The sequence below is a fragment of the Pan paniscus genome, chromosome Y (assembly GCF_029289425.2).
Source record: "Pan paniscus chromosome Y, NHGRI_mPanPan1-v2.0_pri, whole genome shotgun sequence".
NCBI classification, from domain to species: Eukaryota; Metazoa; Chordata; class Mammalia; order Primates; family Hominidae; genus Pan; species Pan paniscus.
The window spans coordinates 45,700,796-45,720,855 of NC_073273.2; the positions used below are offsets into that span (position 1 = coordinate 45,700,796).

General features: G+C 50.4%; 1 protein-coding gene across 4 annotated transcripts in view; it reads right to left on the minus strand.

The window, feature by feature from the left end:
* The window catches only part of LOC129395392 (interleukin-3 receptor subunit alpha), a 40,943-nt gene extending 21,686 nt beyond the window's left edge, over positions 1-19,257 (minus strand). The window contains exons 1-4 of one of the 4 annotated variants that reach the window (XM_063602040.1): positions 16,058-19,254; positions 11,449-11,550; positions 6,149-6,267; positions 2,733-2,847 (exon numbers count right to left, since the gene is read on the minus strand). In XM_063602040.1, the coding sequence (XP_063458110.1) occupies positions 2,733-2,847; positions 6,149-6,267; positions 11,449-11,512 (298 nt within the window). In that variant the 5' untranslated portion in view covers positions 11,513-11,550; positions 16,058-19,254. Of the gene's footprint in view, positions 1-2,732; positions 2,848-6,148; positions 6,268-11,448; positions 11,551-16,057 lie in introns of all 4 variants that reach the window. The other 3 variants (XM_055107113.2, XM_055107112.2, XM_063602039.1) reach the window with 3 other exon arrangements.
* Between the last annotated feature and the right edge of the window lie 803 nt (positions 19,258-20,060).

Here is a 20,060-nt window from a genome sequence, read left to right on the forward strand (position 1 = left end):
AAAGTGCTGGGATGACAGGCGTGAGCCACCGTGCCTGGCCAATCTAGATTTTTTTCTTTCATGGTTTTTCTTGTTTGTTTTTGAGACAAGGCCTTGGTCTGTCCCCCAGGCTGGAGTGCAGTGGTGCAATCTCAGGTCACTGTAGCCTCGAGCTCCTGGGCCCAAGTGATCCTCCAACCTCAGCCTGCAGAATAGCTGAGATTACAGGCAAGTACCCTTATGCCATGCTAATTTCTTTTTTTTTTTTTGAGACGGAGTCTTGCTCTGTGGTCCAGGCTGGAGTGCAGTGGCGCAATCTCCGATCACTGCAAGCTCCACCTCCCGGGTTCACGCCATTCTCCTGCCTCAGCCTTCCAAGTAGCTGGGACTACAGGTGCCCGCCACCACGCCCAGCTAATTTTTTTGTATTTTTAATAGAGACGGAGTTTCACCGTGTTAGCCGGGATGGTCTCGATCTCCTGACCTCGTGATCCACCCGCCTCGGCCTCCCAAAGTGCTGGGATTACAGGTGTGAGCCACTGGGCCCGGCCACTAATTTCTTTTTAATTTTTTTTTTTTTTTTTTTTTTTTTAGATGGAATTTCACTCTTGTTGCCCAGGCTGGAGAGCAATGGCACGATCTCAGCTCACCGCAATCTCCGCCTCCCGGGTTCAAGTGATTCTCCTGCCTCAGCCTCCTGAGTAGCTGGGACTACAGGCATGTGCCACCACCCCTGGCTAATTTTGTATTTTTAGTAGAGATGGGGTTTCACCATGTTGGCCAGGCTGGTCTCGAATTCCTGACCTCGTGATCCACCCGCCTCGGCCTCCCAAAGTGCTGGGATTACAGGCGTGAGCCACCGTGCCTGGCTAATTTTTGTGTTTTTAGTAGAGACGGGGTTTCACCATGTTGGCCAGGCTGGTCTCGAACTCCTGAACTCAGGTGATCTGCCTGCCTCGGCCTCCCAAAGTGCTGGGATTACAGGCGTGAGCCACTGCGCCCGGCCTCCCCAAGGAGCACTTTTACAGCCAAACCCACCTCTCTCAGCTCTCACTCCTGCTTATATCCCTGCAAACCAGGAGACTGTTTTCTATTTGTAAAATTTTGCCATTTCAAGACAGTTGTATTAATGAAATCACTGTCTGTGTCACGCTCTGGAGTCGTCTTTTTTTTCCGACTCGGCATAACTCCCTGGAAATCCATTAAACTTAAAAATAATTAAATTGAGGCCCAGCACGGTGGCTCCCGCCTGTCATCCCAGCACTTTGGGAGGCTGAGGCGGGTGGATCACAAGGTCAGGAGTTCGAGACCAACATGGTGAAGCCCCATCTCTACTAAAAATACAAAATTTAGCTGGGCGTGGTGGCGGGTGCCTGTAATCCCAGCTACTTGTGAGGCTGAGGCAGGAGAATCGCTTGAACCCGGGAGGCGGAGTTTGCGGTAAGCGGAAATCGCACCACTGCACTCCAGCCTGGGCGACAAGAACAAGACTCCATCACAGAAAAACAAACAAAACAAAACAAAAAAATAAACCATGGACTTCTAATTAATTAAAAAACAAAGAAGAGGCCAGGCGTGGTGGCTGATGCTTATAATCCCTGCACTTTGGGAGGCTGAGGCGGGAGGATCACTTGAGCCTAGGAGTTTGAGAGCAGCTCAGGTAACACAGCGACACCCCATCTCTACAAAAAGTATTTAAGGCCGGGCGCGGTGGCTCACCCCTGTACTCCCAGCACTTTGGGAGTCCGAGGCGGGCAGATCACGAAGTCAGGAGTTTGAGACCAGCCTGACCAACATGGTGAAACCCCGTCTCTACTAAAAATACAAGAATTAGCTGGGCGTGGCGGTGGGCGCCTATAATCCCAGCTACTCGGGATGCTGAGGCAGGAGAATCGCTTGAACCCGGGAGCCGGAGGTTGCGGTAAGCCGAGATCATGCCAGTGCACTCCAGCCTGGCGGACAGAGTGAGATTCTGTCTAAAAAAAAGAAAAAGTGTTTAAAAAATTAGGTGGGCGTGGTGGTACATGGGTGTAGTTCCACCTACGTGGGAGGCTGAGGCAGAAGGATTGTTTGAGCTCAGGAGGTGAAGCCTGCAGTAAGCTGTGATTGCACCACTGCACTCCAGCCTGGGCAACAGAGCAAGACGGTGTCAGGAAAGGAGAGGGGAGAGGAGGGGAGGGGAGGGGAGGGGGAGGGAAGGGGAGGGGGAAAGAGACAGAGAGAGAGGAAGGGAGGGAGGGAGGAAGGAAGGAAGAAAGGAAGGAAGGGAGAAAGGAAGGATGGAGGGAAGGAAGGAAAAGAAGAGGGAGAGAACAAAGGAAGGGAGTGAGGCAGGGAGGAAAAGAAAGAAAAGAAAGGGAAGGAAGGAGAGAGAAAGAAAGGAAGTAGGGTGGGAAGGAGGAGGGAGGAAAAGAAGAGAAGGAGGGAGGGAAGGAAGGAAGGAGTGAAGAGAAGGAAGGAAGGGAGGGAAAGAGAAAGAAAGAAAGAAGAGGAAGAAAGGGAGGGAGGTAGGGAAAGAGAAAAAGAGAGAGACACAGGAAAAGGAAAGAAAGAAAGAGAAAGAAAAACAAAAAAAAGATACAGCGAAGGAGAGAGGGAAGGAGACAAGGAGGGAGAGAGGGAGGGAGAGAGGGAGGGAGGCAGGGAGGGAGGGAGGGAGAGGGAAAGAGGGAGGGAAGGAGAGGGAGGGAGGGAGGGAGAAAAGGAAGGAGGGAGGGAATAGAGAATAAACAAACAATGAACATTTTTCTCACTGTTCTCAGGGAAGAGGATCCACGTGGAGAATGGTGGGTTGACCACTTGGACGGTGTAGTTGGTCACTTCACATAAGGAAATTGCTCCAAACTGGCAATAGCTATTGTTCACTGCCTAAGAGAGACATAGGACTATGATGGCTGCTGAGAGACCATGCTTAATTTGATGCTAATCATGTTCAGATTTTTTCTGAGGCAGAGTTTCGCTCTCGTCGTCCAGGCTGGAGGGCAGTGGCGCGATCTCGGCTCACTGTAGCCTCTCCCTCCCGGGTTCAAGCCATTCTCCTGCTTCAACCTCCCGAGTACCTGGGATTACAGGTGCCCGCCACCACGCCCAGCTAATTTTTAAAGTATTTTTCTGGGTAGAGACAGGGTTTCACCATGTTGGTCAGGCTGGTCTCGAACTCCTGACCTCATGTGATCCGCCTGCCTCAGCCTCCCAAAGTGCTGAGATTACAGGCGTGAGCCACCACGCCCAGCCAAGACTTTTTTCTGTTTTTTTTTTTTTTGAGACAGAGTCTCGCTCTGTCACCCAGGCTGGAGTGCAGGGGCGCGATCTCAGCTCACTGCAAGCTCCACCTCCTGGGTTCACGCCAGTCTCCTGCCTCATCCTCCCGAGTAGCTGGGACTACAGGCGCCCGCCACCACGCCCGGCTAATTTTTTATATTTTTAGTAGAGACGGGGTTTCACCGTGTTAGCCAGGATGGTCTCGATCTCCTGACGTCGTGATCCACCCGCCTCGGCCTCCCAAAGTGCTGGGATGACAGGCATGAGGCACCCCGCCCGGCCACAATTTTTTTCTAAAGATACAAAAGCTTGAATAAAAATAATCCCACTTAGCAGTAAATATTAGGGAAATATTTTTCTGTTTGTTTTGCTTTTTTTTCTTGTTTGTTTGTTTTTTGTTTCTTTGTTTTTTTGTTAAGACAGGGCCTCACTCCGCTTGCCCAGGCTAGAGTTCAGTGGTGCGATCTCAGCTCACTGCAACCTCCATGTCTCGGGTTCAAGCAATTCTCCTGCCTCACCACCACACCCGGCCACATTTCATTAATCTACTTGTGTATTCTTCGTTTTGTTTGCTTTTGTTTTTGTTTATTTTGAGACAGAGTCTCGCTCTGTCGCCCAGGCTGGAGTGCAGGGGCGCGATCTCGGCTCACTGCAAGCTTCTGCCTCCCAGGTTCAAGCCATTCCCCTGCCTCAGCCTCCCGAGTAGCTGGGACTACAGGCACCAGCCACCACGCCCGGCTAATTTTTTATATTTTTAGTAGTGACGGGGTTTCACCGTGTTAGCCGGGATGGTCTCGATCTCCTGACCTCGTGATCCGCCCGCCTCGGCCTCCCAAAGTGCTGGGATGACAGCCGTGAGCCACTGCGCCCGGCCTACTTGTGTATTCTTATAGCAATCCGCACGTTGGGTATGAACTTTTCAGTGCCTTTTGATATAGGTAAGGCAGGTTCTCCTTCATTCACCTTCTTTTTCAAAATTTCCTTAGTTTTTTTTTCAGCATTTGTGTTTCTAAAGTTGAGAGTCAGTTTGCCATGGTATGGTAAAATCGCTCTGGGATTCTAGACTGTTTTATCTCTACTCTCCAAAATCACATATCGAAGCCCTAAAGTTCAATGGGACTGTATTTGGAGCTGGGGTCTTTAAAGACGTGATTCAGGTCAAATTAGGTCACTAGGGAGAGTCCGGATCCAATAGGACTGGTGCCCTTATAAGAAGAGGAGACGAGGACACAGACACAGACAGAGGGTTGACCCTGTGAGGACACAGGGAGAAGACAGCGTCTCCAAGCCCGAGAGAGAGGCCTCAGGAGGAACCAGCCCTGCCCACACCTGGATCTCAGACCTCCAGCCTCCAGGACTGTGGGAGAATCAATGTCTGTGGTTTAGGCCTCCTGGGCTGTGGGATTTTATAATGGTGGCCCGAGCAGATGCATGAAGGGCCGTGATTTGAATTGTATTGAACGGACATAGCTCTTGGAGGGGACCAAATAGGTTCTCAGGGAAACGTGCTCCTTTCCCATAAGACACTGACTTGTAAATAGCTCACAGTCTCACCTGGGCCACCCCATGAGGTCTGGCGCTGTTCTCAAACCCTGAGAACGCAGGTGATGACAAGATGGGGGATTTGGAAGGATTTCGTGATGAGGACCTTGTTTCCTGAGCACACACTTTTGTTTTGTTTTTGCTTTTCTTTTTGCTTTTGTTTTGAGATGGAGTTTCACTCTGTCTCCCAGGCTGGAGTGCAATGGCACAATCTCGGCTCAGTGCAACCTCGGCCTCCCAGGTTCAAGCAATTCTCCAGCCTCAGCCTCCTGAATAGCTGGTATTACAGGCATGTGCCACCACATCTGGCTAATTTTTCTTTTTATTTTTTGAGATGAAGTCTTGCTCTTGTCCCCCAGGCTGGAGTGCAGTGGCACAGTCTCGGCTCAATGCAACCTCCGCCTCCCAGATTCAAGCAATTCTCCTGCCTCAGCCTCCCAAGTAACTGGGATTACAGGTGCCCACCACCATGCCCGGCTAATTTTTATATTTTTAGTGGAGGCGGGGTTTCACCATGTTGCCCAGACTAGTCTCGAACTCCTGGCCCCAGGTGATCCATCCGCCTCAGCCTCTCAAAGTGCTGGGATTACAGGTGTGAGCCACTGTGCCCGGCTAACTTTCGTATTTTTAGCAGAGACAGCGTTTCACCGTGTTGGCCAGGCTGGTCTCGAACTCCTGACCTCTGGTGATCCACCCGCCTCAGCCTCCCAAAGTGCTGGGATTACAGACGTGAGCTACCATGCCCAGCGTGGGGTTGGGTTTCGCACCAGTCATAGCTTAGCCTCATTTCACTTTCACATCCACCCTGTCCAGTGTGTGCCATCTTAGATATCCCGCGGACGGGGAACCAGACCCTCCAAAGTCACTTCAAATCCCACAGCTGACTTCGGGGCAGAAACCAGGTAGTCATGACACCAGCGATGGGAGCAGTATTGGTTCTGAGATTCCTGCAGAAGACGGAAACGTCTTGTTCGTCAACATTAGAGAGTCTGGGCCATGCGCGGTGGCTCACGCCTGTAATCCCAGCACTTTGGGAGGCCGAGGCGGGCAGATCACGAGGTCAGGAGATCGAGACCCTCCTGGCTAACACAGTGAAACCCCATCTCTACTAAAAATACAAAAAAATTAGCCGGGCGTGGTGGCGGGCGCCTGTAGTCCCAGCTACTCGGGAGGTTGAGGCAGGAGAATGGCATGGACCTGGGAGGTGGAGGTTGCAGAGAGCGGAGATCGGGTCACCGCAGTCCAGCCTGGGCGACAGAGCAAGACTCCGTCTCAATAAATAAATAAATAAATAAATAAATAAATAAATAAATAAATAAGTAAATAAATAAAATAAAAATAAAAAACAATAGAGAGTATGATTTACCGGCATAGAATAGTCGGCGTCTTTAACACACTCGATATCGGTCACATTTCTGTTAAGGTCCCAGGTCAACTGCTGAGCCTTTGCTTTCATCCTTAGGTTCGTGATTGGTGGGTTTGGATCTAAAACGGTGACAGGTTGGAGTTAGAAGAGATACGTAAGAATCTTAAAACGGCATTGTAAGGGGTATGGTTTTTTTTTTGCCCGTGGAGTTAGCCAATACCTTTGGGAGGTGAAGTTCTTTTATTTTATTTTTTTTAATTTTTTGAGATGGAGTTTCACTCTTGTCGCCCTGGCTGGACTACAGTGGCACGATCTCGGCTCACTGCAAGCTCTGCCTCCCGGTTCAAGCTGTTCTCCTGCCTCAGCCTCCCGAGTAGCTGGGACTACAGGCGCCCGCCACCAAGCCCGGCTAATTTTTTTTTTTTTTTTTTTGTATTTTTAGTAGAGATGGCGTTTCCCCGTGTTAGCCAGGATGGTCTCGATCTCCTGACCTCGTGATTCGTCCGCCTCAGCCTCCCAAAGTGCTGGGATTACAGGCATGAGCCACCGCGCCAGGTCAAGAATCTTAAAACAGCATTGTAATGGGTATGGTTTTTTTGCCCGTGGAGTTAGCCAATACCTTTGGGAGGTCCATTTCTTTATTTTTTTTAATTTTTTATTTTTTTCAGACAGAGTTTTGCTCTTGTCACCCAGGCTGGAGTGCAATGGCGTGATCTCAGCTCACCGCAACCTCTACCTCCCGGGTTCAAGCGATTCTCCTGCCTCAGCCTCCCGAGTAGCTGGGATTACAGGAGCCCACCACCATGCCCGGCTAATTTTTGTATTTTTACTAGAGATGGGGTTTCACCATGTTGGCCAGGATGGTCTCGATCTCCTGACCTCGTGATCTGTCCGCCTCGGCCTCTCAAAGTGCTGGGATTACAAGCATGAGCCACCATGCCCAGTTGATATACAACAATCTTAAAACAACATTGTAATGGGTATTTTTGTTTGCTTGTTTGTTTTGAGACGGAGTCTCACTCTGTCGCCCAGGCTGGAACTCAGTGGCGCGATCTCGGCTCACTACAACCTCCGCCTCCCAGGTTCAAGCGATTATCCTGTGTCAGCCTCCTGTGCAGCTGGGATAACAGGTGCCTGCCACCACACTCGGCTAATTTTTGTATTTTTACTAGAGATGGGGTTTCACCATGTTGGCCAGGCTGGTCTCGAACTCCCGACCTCACATGATCTGCCTGCCTCAGCCTCCCAAAGTGCTGGGATCACAGATGTGAGTTACTGAGCCTGGCTGGGAAGTGGAGTTCTATGTAGACAGGAGACTTCTGTGAGCTGGTAGAAGTCATAAAGCAAACGGGCGCGGTGGCTCACGCCCGTCATCCCAGCACTTTGGGAGGCCAAGGCGGGCGGATCACAAGGTCAAGCGATCAAGACCATCCTGGCTAACACGGTGAAACCCCGTCACGACTAAAAATACAAAAATTAGCCGGGCGTGGTGGCGGGTGCCTGTAGTCCCAGCTACTCGGGAGGCTGAGGCAGGAGAATCGCTTGAACCCAGAGGGGGAGGTTGCAGTGAGCCGAGGTTGCACCACTGCACTCCAGCCTGTGCAACAGAGTGAGACTCCGTCTCAAAAAAAAAAAAAAAGAAAAGAAATCATAAGCCAATAATGCCATATTGATCTAATCAGCCTTCCTTATAAGCTTGATTTTGTCACATCCCCAAAGGTGTGGGATGTGGGGAGAGGGGAAACTCAACCAAACAGACCAATTATGCTGGTCCTGTGGTTGTAAAGTATACCTTTTATAACCAGGTATGTCATGCGTGTTATTTTCAAGAACTGAGAACAAATTGTGGTTTAGGAATGTCACACAAAGGCCGGGTGCGGTGGCTCATGCCTGTAATCCCAGCACTTTGGGAGGCCGACGGGCACAGATCACTTAAAGTCAAGAGCTGGAGACCGGCCTGACCAACATGGACAAACCCCATCTCTGCAAAAATACAAAACTCAACCAGGCGTGGTGGCGGGCACCTGTAATCCCAGCTACTTGGGAGGCTGAGGCAGAAGAATCACTTGAACCCTGGATGTAGAGGTTGTAGTGAGCTGAGATGACGCCACTCCACTCCTGCCTGGGTGACAGAGCAAGACGCTGTCTCAAATTTAAAAAAAAAAGGAAATTTCACACAGTCTCCTATATACACTGTGATTTTTGAAATGGCAGTTTGCAAATTGCAAAAGAATATATTTTTCTTTTCCTTCCTTTTTTTTTTTTTGAGACGGAGTTTCGCTCCTATTGCCCAGGTTGGGGTGCAATGGTGCAATCTTGGCTCACTGCAGTCTCCGCCTCCTGGGTTCAAGCGATTCTCCTGCCTTGGCCTCCTGAGTAGCTGGGACTACAGGCATGCGCCACCACACCCAGCTAGTTTTGTATTTTTAGTAGAGACAGGGTTTCACCCTGTTGGTCAGGCTGGTCTCGAACTCCTGACCTCAGATGATCCACCCGCCTCGGCCTCCCAAAGTGCTGGGATTACAGGCGTGAGCCACTGCACCCGGCCAAGCATGTATTTTTCAATATGAGGCATGATTATTATACTGTGGTATCCATTTTCTTACCTAGCTCCCAAACTGAGCAATTCTGGTATTGATGGAAGATCAGAGTACATACATTCCAATACACATTGAAGCATAATCAAATAGTAACATATTAACACCACAGTGTCAGAGTAGAAGGCGGTCTCTTTAGGCCGGGAACCGTGGCTCACGCCTGTAATCCCAGAAGTTTGGGAGGCCGAGGTGGGCAGATCACGAGGTCAGGAGTTCGAGACCAGCCTGGCCAACATGGTGAAACCCCGTCTCTACTAAAAATACAAAAATTAGTCGGGCGTGGTGGCGCATGCCTGTAATCCCAGCTAATCAGGAAGCTGAGGCAGGAGAATCACTGGAACTCGGGAGGCGGAGGTTGCAGTGAGCTGAGATGGCGCCACTGCACTCCAGCCTGGGTAACAGAGCGAGACTCCGTCTCAAAAAAAAAAAAAGAAAGAAAGAAAAAGAAGGTCTCTCTTAGCCATCACAGAGCTCAAGATATTTCATAAATGACCTGTACAAAGATGTTAAAGGCAATATTCTTTTTTTTTTTTTTTTTTTTTTTTTGAGATGGAGTCTCGCTCTGTCACCCAGGTTGGAGTGCAATGGCGTGATCTTGGCTCACGGCAACCTCCGCCTCCTGGGTTCAAGTGATTCTCCTGCCTCAGCCCCCTGAGTAGCAGGGATTACAGGTGCACACTACCACGCCCAGCTAAATTTTTGTATTTTTAGTAGAGACGGGGTTTCACCATGATGGCCAAGCTGGTTTTGAACTCCTGACCTCAAGTGATCCACCCGCCTCAGCCTCCCAAAGTGCTGGGATTACAGACGTGAGCCGTTGCACCCGGCCAGTAAAAGGCAATATTCTATCACATTTTGCTGGTCACCCAAAGCTAGAAACATACATCAACTATTTCTCTAGGGTTTATCTCTGATCGGCCACTTAGAAAACTTGAGGAAATGACTTTATAAACTGTAAGGATCTTGAGTGGTTATCAAGGTCAGCAACCTTGGTTTGATAAGCAGGACCAAAGCATAAGAATGTCTAGACTTCTGGCATTATTTTCTTCTAACTTAGAAGGATAATTTATCCCTTAAAACAAACTGTCTGGGGAAAAAAATTCTTACAAGAAATTCATTCATTCACTCATTCATTCATTCATTTTGAGACGGAGTCTCACTCTGTCGCCCAGGCTGGAGTGCAATGGCGTGATCTCGGCTCACTGCAACCTCCTCCTCCCGGGTTCAAGCGACTCTCTTGCCTCAGCCTCCCGAGTAACTGGGATTACAGGCGCCTGCCACCACGCCCAGCTGATTTTTGTATTTTTAGTAGAGACGGGGTTTCACCGTGTTAGTCAGGCTGGTCACGAACTCCTGACCTTGTGATCGTCCACCTGCCTTGGCCTCCCAAAGTGTGTAATCCCAACCCCGAGGCAGGCGGATCATGAGGTCAGGAGATCGAGACCATCCTGGCTAACACGGTGAAACCCCGTCTCTACTAAAAATACGAAAAATTAGCCCGGCTTGGTGGCGGGCACCTGTAGTCCCAGCTACTTGGGAGGCTGAGGCAGGAGAATGGCGTGAACCCGGGAGGTGGAGCTTGCAGTGAGCAGACATCATGCCACTGCACTCCAGCCTGGGCGACAGAGCAAGACTCCATCTCAACAACAAAACAAAAGGATCGCCTCAGAGTAGAACTTCTGGCCGGGCACGGTGGCTCACACCTGTAATCCCAGCACTTTGGGAGGCCGAGGAAGGCAGATCACCTGAGGTCAGGGGTTTGAGACCAGGCTGGTTAACATGGTGAAACCCCGTCTCTAGTAAAAACAGAAAAATTAGCTGGGCTTGGTGGCGGACACCTGTAATCCCAGGTGCTTGGGAGGCTGAGACAGGAGAATCAATTGAACCCAGCAGGTAGAGGTTGCAGTGAGCCATGGTCACGCTATTACACTCCAGCCTGGGCAACAACAATGAAACTCTGTGTCAAAAAAAAAGAAGTTAAAGAATGAAAAGCAAATTAAAGTTAAAAGAAATTCAAGGTAAAGTGAAACCCTGCAGTAATAGACCGTAAAAACCAATAAAAAAAAAGGCCGGGCGCTGTGGCTCACACCTGTAATCCCAGCACTTTGGGAGGCCAAGGCAGACGGATCCCTTGTGGTCAGCAGTTCTAGACCAGCCTGACCGACATAGTGAAATCCCGTCTCTATCAAAAATACAGAAATTAGCCAGGCATGGTGGTGCGCGACTGTAATCTCAGCTCCTCGGGAGGCTGAGGCAGGAGAATCGCTTGAATCCGGGAGGCAGAGGTTGCAGTGAGCCGAGATCACACTATTGCACTCCAGCCTGGGCAAGAGAGTAAGACCCTGTCTCCAAAATAAAAATAATAAGAAAATGAAAAAGTAAGATAAACAATGAAGGAAACTGGAAATTGTTATTGGTGCTGTTGATCCCAGCATGTGAGTTTCATCAAAACACCTCACATGGCATCTGTGTCATGATCAGGTCCCTGCCTCTGAGGTCCTATTACCATTTTGCAAGATGCTGCATTACAGGGAACTTGGTGATGGGTACAGGGAAGTGTCTGAGTCATTCCCGACCGCTGCATGAGACTCTGCCATGAGCTCAGCATGAAAAGTTTCCCTGAAGGACTGCACGCTGACATTGTGTGTCTGTCTACCCCCACCGCTCCCCAGGTGGCACGTGCATTTTTTCTCCAGTTCTTACCTTCCTTCGTTTGCAGGAGACAGGGCATGGCGATCAGGAGCAGCGTGAGCCAAAGGAGGACCATCGGGAACGCAGCTCCGGAACGCAGGACAGAGGTGCCTGCTGGAGGAGAAACGAGAGTCAGGCAGCGGGGACTGGCTGTGAAACTGGGTTGCGGGTAATGAAGGACGCTTGCCCCTTCCAGAGCCTGGTGCTCACAGCAGAAGGAGCTGCTTCTGGAGGGAAAGTGGTGGTGAGTGTGCATATGTGTCTGTGTGCAAATGCGCCTTTGCACACGCATGCACGTCAGAGTGTGCTTGTACATGTGTGCACTGTGTGCACGAATATTTGTGTGTGTGTACATGGGTCTATATGTCTGCATGCCTGTGTGTAGCCATGTCTGTTTGCACATTTGCAGGACTGCATGCATGCCTGTGCACACACGGGTACTGTGTACATGTGTCTTTGTGTGTGTGTGCTTGCACATGTATGTACATTTTTGTGCCCGTGCGTATCTGTGTGCACACATAAGTGTTTGTGTGTTTTCTTTTTTTTTCCTGATGGAGACTCGCCCTTGTTGTCCAGAGTGGAGTGCAGTGGCACGATCTCGGCTCATTGCAACCTCTGCCTCCCAGGTTCAAGCAACTCTCCTGCCTCAGCCTCCTGAGTAGCTGGGATTACAGGCACACGCCACCATGCCTGGCTAATTTTTGTATTATTTATTTATTTATTTATTTATTTATTTATTTATTGAGACAGAGTTTTGCTCTTGTTGCCCAGGCTGGAGTGCAATGGCGTGATCTGGGCTCACTGCAACCTCCGCCTCCCAGGTTCAACCGATTGTCCTGCCTCAGCCTCCCGAGTAGCTGGGATTATAGGCACACACCACCACATCCGGCTAATTTTTGTATTTTTAGCAGAGACGACGTTTCACCGTGTTGGCCAGGCTGGTCTCAAACTCCTGACCTCAGGTGATCCACCCACCTCAGCCTCCCAAAGTGCTGGGATGACAGGCGTCAGCCACCGCTTCCAGCCCACTTTTTGTATTTTTTAGTGGAGATTTGACCATGTTGGCCAGGCTGGTCTCGGACTCCTGCCTCAGGTGATCCGCCCGCCTTTTCCTCGCCAAGTGCTGAGATTACAGGTGTGAGCCACCGTGCCCGGCTGTGTTTGTGTGTTTTCATGCATGCAGGTACACACAGTCTTTGTGTTTGAATGCATATGTATCTGTGCATGCATTCCACGTGTACACACATGTGCATAAATATATGTGCATACACAAATATACATGCATGAGAGTCTGTATGTGTGCGTGCATGTGCCTAGAAGTGCATATTTATGTGCATGCATGTGTGAATGTATGTGTACAAATGTGTTTGCATCAGTGTGTATGTGTGCATGTATGTGCATGCATCTGTGTGTGTGTCAGGCTTTCCCTTTTGAAAGAAGCCCTGCCGGCTGGTTGCAGTGGCTCATGCCAGTAATCCCAGCACTTTGGGAAGCAGAGGTGGGCAGATTGCCCGAGGTCAGGAGTTCAAGACCAGCCTGGCTAACATGGTGAAACCCTATCTCTACTAAAAATACAAAAATTAGCCAGGCGTGGTGGAGTGTGCCTATAATCCCAGCTACTCGGGAGGCTGAGGCAGGACAATCAGTTGAACCCGGGAGGTGGAGCTTGCAGTGAGCCGAGATGGCGCCACTGCACTCCAGCCTGGACGACAGAGCGAGACTCCATCTCAAAAAAAAAAAAAAAAAAAAGAAAGAGTTGCTGCCCTGGGGGTTTAGCCCGTTCTTGGCTCGAGCTGTATCCACAAACCAGGAAAACACATCCTCTGCGGCACACCAGGAAGCTCAGATGACAAAGCAGTGGAAGGAAGTATAATCACAATGATGAAATCAACACACAGAAATTCCTAAGTGGCTGAAGTTACCGTAACAAGGGGGTACAGGACCTCAGCCTCCTGCGCTGGAACTTTCTGCTGCATCCCAGAAAGGCTGGCTCTCCTACACTGTGCTCTGGGGTGGCAGCTGTCTTTTCTGGTTTTTTGTTTTGTTTTGTTTTGTTTTTTCTGAAATGGAGTCTCACTCTTGTTGCCCAGGCTGGAGTGCAGTGGCGTGATCTTGGCTCCCTGCAACCTCCACCTCCTACGTTCAAGTGATTCTCCTGCCTCAGCCTCCCCAGTAGCTGGGATTACAGGCGCCTGCCACCACACCCAGCTAATTTTTGTATTTTTAGTAGAGATGGTGTTTCACCATGTTGGTCAGGCTGGTCTCGAACTCCTGACCTCATGATCCACCCGCCTTGGCCTCCCAAAGTGCTGGGATGACAGGCGTGAGCCACCGCGCCCGGCCTAACATCTTTTAAAGAACCAAATGGCGTTAGCGTCAGTGGACCTTGCTTGTCTCCAAATTATAAATGGAAGGGGTGAGCCTGGAAAAAGCTGAGCCCCTTGAGGCTGGGGACGGGACTGAGGGCAGCAGGGAAAAGGTGAAATGAGGTTCCAGAGGCCTCGGAGCCCCTTCCTGCCTGGGCAGAGGGACCGCAGCCCACCTCCAAGGCAACAGGCAATCTCTAGAGTCGCCTTTCGGACAGAGCCTGTGTTCAGCTCAGCCAAGAGACCAGGGGGTGAGTGCTCATAATGGCCTCGCTGTCCAAAACGTGCTGGGCACACCACACACAGTTACACTTGCCTGTAGGGGCCGTGGTCCAGGAAGATGCCTGAGTGAGAACGTTGGGAAATCTGTGCTCTTAACATTTATTGATTAATATTTTCATTGGCCAGGCGCGGTGGCTCACGCCTGTAATCCCAGCACTTTGGGAGGCTGAGGGGGGTGGATTGCTTGAGGTCAGGAGTTCGAGACCAGCCTGACCAACATACAAAACATACTAAACATACAAAATCTCTACTACTCTACTAAACATACAGAGTCTCTACTAAACATACAAAAATTAGCCAGGTGTACTTGCGGGTGCCTGTAGTCCCAGCTACTCAGGAGGCTGAGGCAGGAGAATTGCTTGAACCCGGGAGGTGGAGGTTGCAGTGAGCTGAGATCGTGCTACTGCACTCCAGCCTGGGCGACAGAGCGAGACTCTGTCTCAAAAAAAACCACCACTTCTATCTTCTAGAACATTGTCACGACCCCAAAAGGAGACCCCAGACCCATTAAAGACCCGTCCTTCCTCTTCCCCAGCCTGTGGCAACCACTCATCCACTTTCTGTCTCTGTGGATTTGCCTGTATCTGGACATAGGGAATAAATGGAATCATACAGACACTATGTATCTTTTTGTATCTGGCCTCTCTCAGGAAGCATGATGTCCTCAGCGTTCACTCACATTGCCACCTGTGGCAGAGCCTTGTTCCTTTTCATGGCTGTGTAATATTCCACTGTGTGGCTGGACCACATTATATTTCTCCATTCATCTATAGATGGGGTATGAGGGCTCTCTCCACCTCTTGGCTAGTGTGAATAAAGCTGCTTATTCCTTTTCATGGCTGTGTAATATTCCACCGTGTGGCTGGACCACATTATATTTCTCCATTCATCTATAGATGGGTATGAGGGCTCTCTCCACCTCTTGGCTAGTGTGAATAAAGCTGCTTATTCCTTTTCATGGCTGTGTAATATTCCACCGTGTGGCTGGACCACATTATATTTCTCCATTCATCTATAGATGGGGTATGAGGGCTGTCTCCACCTCTTGGCTATTGTGAATAAAGCTGCTTGTTCCTTTTCATGGCTGCGTAATATTCCACTGTGTGGCTGGACCACATTATATTTCTCCATTCATCTATAGATGGGTACAAGGGCTGTCTCCACCTCTTGGCTATTGTGAATAAAGCTGCTTGTTCCTTTTCATGGCTGCGTAATATTCCACTGTGTGGATGGACATTATATTTCTCCATTCATCTATAGATGGGGGTATGAGGGCTGTCTCCACCTCTTGGCTATTGTGAATAAAGCTGCTTGTTCCTTTTCATGGCTGCATAATATTCGACTGTGTGGCTGGACCACATTATATTTCTCCATTCGTCTATAGATGGGTATGAGCGCTGTCTCCACCTCTTGGCTACTGTGAATAAAGCTGCTAGGAGGGACCTGAGGTTTCACCAGCCGTCTGGAACATTCTGAGTCCCGCCGGCCTTTGAAAACCACTGAGAAACACTACAAGCAGGCTGGGGTCCCAGCCCCAAAAGCGGCTCCCCGGCTGGCAGTCAGCCCGCCCTGGGCGTGAGCTCATTGACTAACTGAACCAGCGCTTTCTAATAAACAGAGAACTCTAGCCATGTGTAGGTGTGTTCATTTTCTAGCAAGCACACCGAAAAAGCAGAAAGCACCGTCAAATTACCCCTGATGCTATCACCTTTATAAACCCAAGGCATCTAACATGCTATGATGGCTTCAGCGTCCGATCCACTTACAAAGGGTGAATGAGATCACAAACATACTTCTCTGGTACCGGGTGATTCTATGTGCGGTGTGGTGCCCACACGGACAGCAGGTCTCAGCAGAAACCTGTTACATGCCAATGCCCCGTGTCTGCCAGCTTGGATTTGGGAACCCACGGTCCACCGCCTCCCCTGCCTGCCCTCTTTTTCCCTCATCCCACCCTGGAGAGGGGACCTTACCTTAAATGGAGATCAAAGTGCTGTGTGGAAGAAACAGCCTTCGTGGTTCCAGTTGAGAAGATCTGGGGTGTCCTGATCCTAGGATGTTTCTGATGTCTTCCCTTGTGCGCTGAAAGCAGCTTTCCCCGAAGAGAAACCGAAGGTTCTACTCCCCGATTGAGCTGTTTTATAACCTCCAGCTGGGGCCCCACCCCTGAAACTCAGACCCAATAAGGATCTGGCAGTGGGGAGGGGTGGGGGCTGTCAGAGACCCCCTTCTCTCCCACGGGCTGGGATCCTGGGGTCAGCAGCTTCGTAACCATGAACCTGACTTTCCTTGAAAGAAAGACTCTTTCTTTGAAAATTGTCATGTTCCCGTTCTCATTTTTTTTTTTTTTTTCTGCAAGTGTTTCTGTTTGCTATAATTAGAATTCTTGCTGGCTATACAGGCAGGGTTGGGCAACTTCCTGACATAGTAAATTCAGCCTTGGAGGCGTGAATGCTGGTGTCCAGGGGCTCCTGCCTGTGTTTCCTCCCTGTTTCGTGGGAAACAGCACCCAGACAGGGAGGTGGCCCCCGGTCTCAGATGACAGATCTTATTAAAGATATGTTAGTGGCCGGGTGCGGTGGCTCACGCCTGTCATCCCAGCACTTTGGGAGGCCGAGGCGGGCGGATCACTTGAGGTCAAGAGATTGAGACCAGCCTGGCCAACATGGTGAAACCCCGTCTCTATTAAAAATACAAAAATTAGCCCAGCGTGGTGGTGAGCACCTGTAATCATCCCAGCTACTCGGGAGGCTGAGACAGGAGAATCGCTTGAACCCGGGAGGCGGAGGAGGTTACAGTGAGCCGAGATCGCGCCACTGCACTCCAGCCTGGGCGACCGAGCAAGACTCGGTCCCAAAAAAAAAAAAAAAAAAAAAGATATCTTAGTGGTCAGGGGTGGTGGCTCACACCTGTCATCCCAGCACTTTGGAAAGCCGACGAGGGTGGATCACCTGAGGTCAGGAGTTTGAGACCATCTGGCCAACATGGTGGAAGCCCGTCTCTAGTAAAAATTTAAAAATTAGTCAGGCGTGGTGGCAGGTGCCTGTAATCCCAGCTTCTCTGGAGGCTGAGGCAGGAGAATAGTTTGAACCTGGGAGAGAGGTTACAGTGAGCCAGGATGGCACCAGTGCCCTCCAGCCTGGGTGATAGAGCAAGACTCCATCTCAAAAAAAAAAAAAAAAAAAGATATCTTAGTGGTCAGGCATGGTGGTTCACACCTGTCATCCCAGCACTTTGGGAGGCCGAGGAGGGTGGATCACCCTGAGGTCAGGAGTTCGAGACCATTCTGACCAACATGGTGAAACCCCGTCTCTAATAAAAATAAAAAAGTTAGCCAGGCGTGGTGGTGGGTGCCTATAATCCCAGCTTCTCCGGAGGCTGAGGCAGGAGAATCATTTGAACCTGGGAGGCGGAGGTTACAGTGAGCCAGGATGGTGTCACTGCACTCCAGCCTGGGAAATAGAACGAGACTCCGTCTCAAAAAAAAAAAAAAAAAAAAATCTTAGTGGTCAGGCGCGGTGGCTCACACCTGTCATCCCAGCACTTTGGGAGGCCGAGGTGGGTGGATCACCTGAGGGCAGGAGTTCGAGACCAGTCCGGCCAATATGGTGAAACCCCGTCTCTAGTAAAAATTTAAAAATTAGCCAGGCGTGGTGGCAGGTGCCTGTAATCCCAACTTCTCCCAAGGCTGAGGCAGGAGAATCACTTAAACCCGGCAGGCGGAGGTTACAGTGAGCCGAGATCGCACCACTGCACTCCAGCCTGGTGACAAGAGCAAACTCTGTCTCAACAAAAAACAAACAAACAAAAACCCTTAGTAAAGTCCAGCCCTGAATGGGGCACCCGAGCAAACTCTGTCTCAAGAAAAAACAAACAAACAAAAACCCTTAGTAAAGTCCAGCCCTGAATGGGGCACTCACCAACCTGTCTCGGGCTTCTCTTTCCAACGCTGAAATCTGTTATTTGTGTTTACTCAGCACGCGCACTCCCAGACAGCCCTTCCCTTCCCTCTGAATGTATCAACTCTTCTCTGGTTCTTGGCACCCTTCCCGAATTCCACCCCAACCTCAGCCCTTCCCCAGAGCCTCCACCTTGCAGCCTGGCTCCTGTTTTTTTTTTTTTTTCTTTGAGACAGAGTCTCGCTTTGCTTGCTCTGTCATCCAGGCTGGAGTGCAATGGTGCGATCTCGGCTCCCTGCAACCTCTGCCCCAGGTTCAAGCGATTCTCCTGCCTCGGCCTCCCAAGTAGCTGGGATTACAGGCACCTGCCACCACGCCCGGCTAATTTTTAAATTTTTACTAGAGACGGGGATTCACCATGTTGGCCAGATGGTCTCGAACTCCTGACCTCAGGTGATCCACCCTCGTTGGCCTCCCAAAGTGGTGGGATGACAGGCGTGAGCCACCGCACCTGACCACTAAGATATATATATATATATATATATATATTTTTTTTTTTTTCTGAGACAGAGTCTTGCTCCATCACCCAGGCTGGAGTGTAGTGGTGTGATCTCGGCTCTCTGCAACCTCTGCCCCAGGTTCAAGCGATTCTCCTGTCTCAGCCTGCCGAGTAGCTGAGACTACAGGTGCCCGCCACCACGCACAGCTAATTTTTTGTATTTTTAGTAGAGACGGGGTTTCACCATGTTGGCCAGGCTGGTCTCGAGCTCCTGACCTCAAGTGATCCACCCGCTTCGACCTCCCAAACTGCTGGGATGACAGGCGTGAGCCACGGCGCCTGGCCCTGCCCCTGCTCCTTTTATCTCTCCTGCTGCTCCAGGGTGAGCTGCCTCTCTCCCCACTGCCCCCCAAATTTATGCCCACCTGGAGTCTCAGAACATGACCTTATTTGAGAAGAGGGTTGTTGCTGATACAATTAACTCAAATGAGATTTTCTGGGAGCAGTATGGACTCTAAAGCCAATGACAGGTGTCCTTCTAAGAGAGAAGAGGAGACACAGACACAGAGGAGGAGGCCACGTGGAGATGGAGGCAGAGACTGCAGTGATGCGGCCACAAGCCCAGGGATGCCTGGAGCCCCCAGGAGCTGGGAGAGGCAGGAAGGACCCTCCCCTAGAGCCTCCAGAGGGAACTGGATACACCTGGAGTGGATTAAACTGTGGCCCCAGAAAGATCTGTCCATGTCTTAGTGCCCAGACCTGCAATAAGGCCTTATTCAGCAATAGGGTGTTTGCAGATGTGATTAAGTGACGGAGCATGAGATGAGATCATCCTGCTTGAGGGTGGGTCTTAAATGCAATGACAGGTGTCCTTGTAAGAGACAGAAGAGGAGACACAGACACAGAGGACGAGGCCACGTGGAGATGAAGGCAGAGACTGGAGTGATGGGGCCACAAGCCCAGGGATGCCTGGAGCCCCCAGGAGCTGGGAGAGGCAGGAAGAACCCTCCCCTAGAGCCTCCGGAGGGAGCGTGGCCCTGAAGAACTTGAATCTCAGACTTCTGGTCTCCACAGCTCTCCTCTCCTACTTCCTCCTCCAGGCTCAGAATTCACATCTTTTTTTTTTTGGAGACGGAGTCTCTCTCTGTCACCAGGCTGGAGTGCAGTGGCGCGATCTCAGCTCACTGCAAGCTCCACCTCCCGGGTTCACACCATTCTGCTGCCTCAGCCTCTGGAGTAGCTGGGACTACAGGTGCCCGCCACCACACCCGGCTAATTTTTTGTATTTTTAGTAGAGATGGGGTTTCACCGTGTTGGCCAGGATGGTCTCGATCTCTTGACCTCGTGATCCGCCCGCCTCAGTCTCCCAAAGTGCTGGGATTACAGGCGTGAGCCAATGTGCCTGGCTGGAGCTGGAGCTTTTTGACCCTTCTGAGCTTTTGGAGCAGGTGCCTCTGTGGATGTAACCATCTTCTCACTCTACGTGGCAGGTGTTTCTTCTATTTTAGGAGCTGGAGTTTTTGAGTCCTCTGAACTTTTGGAGCAGGCGTTTCTGAAATGAGCGGCGTTGGACGCACA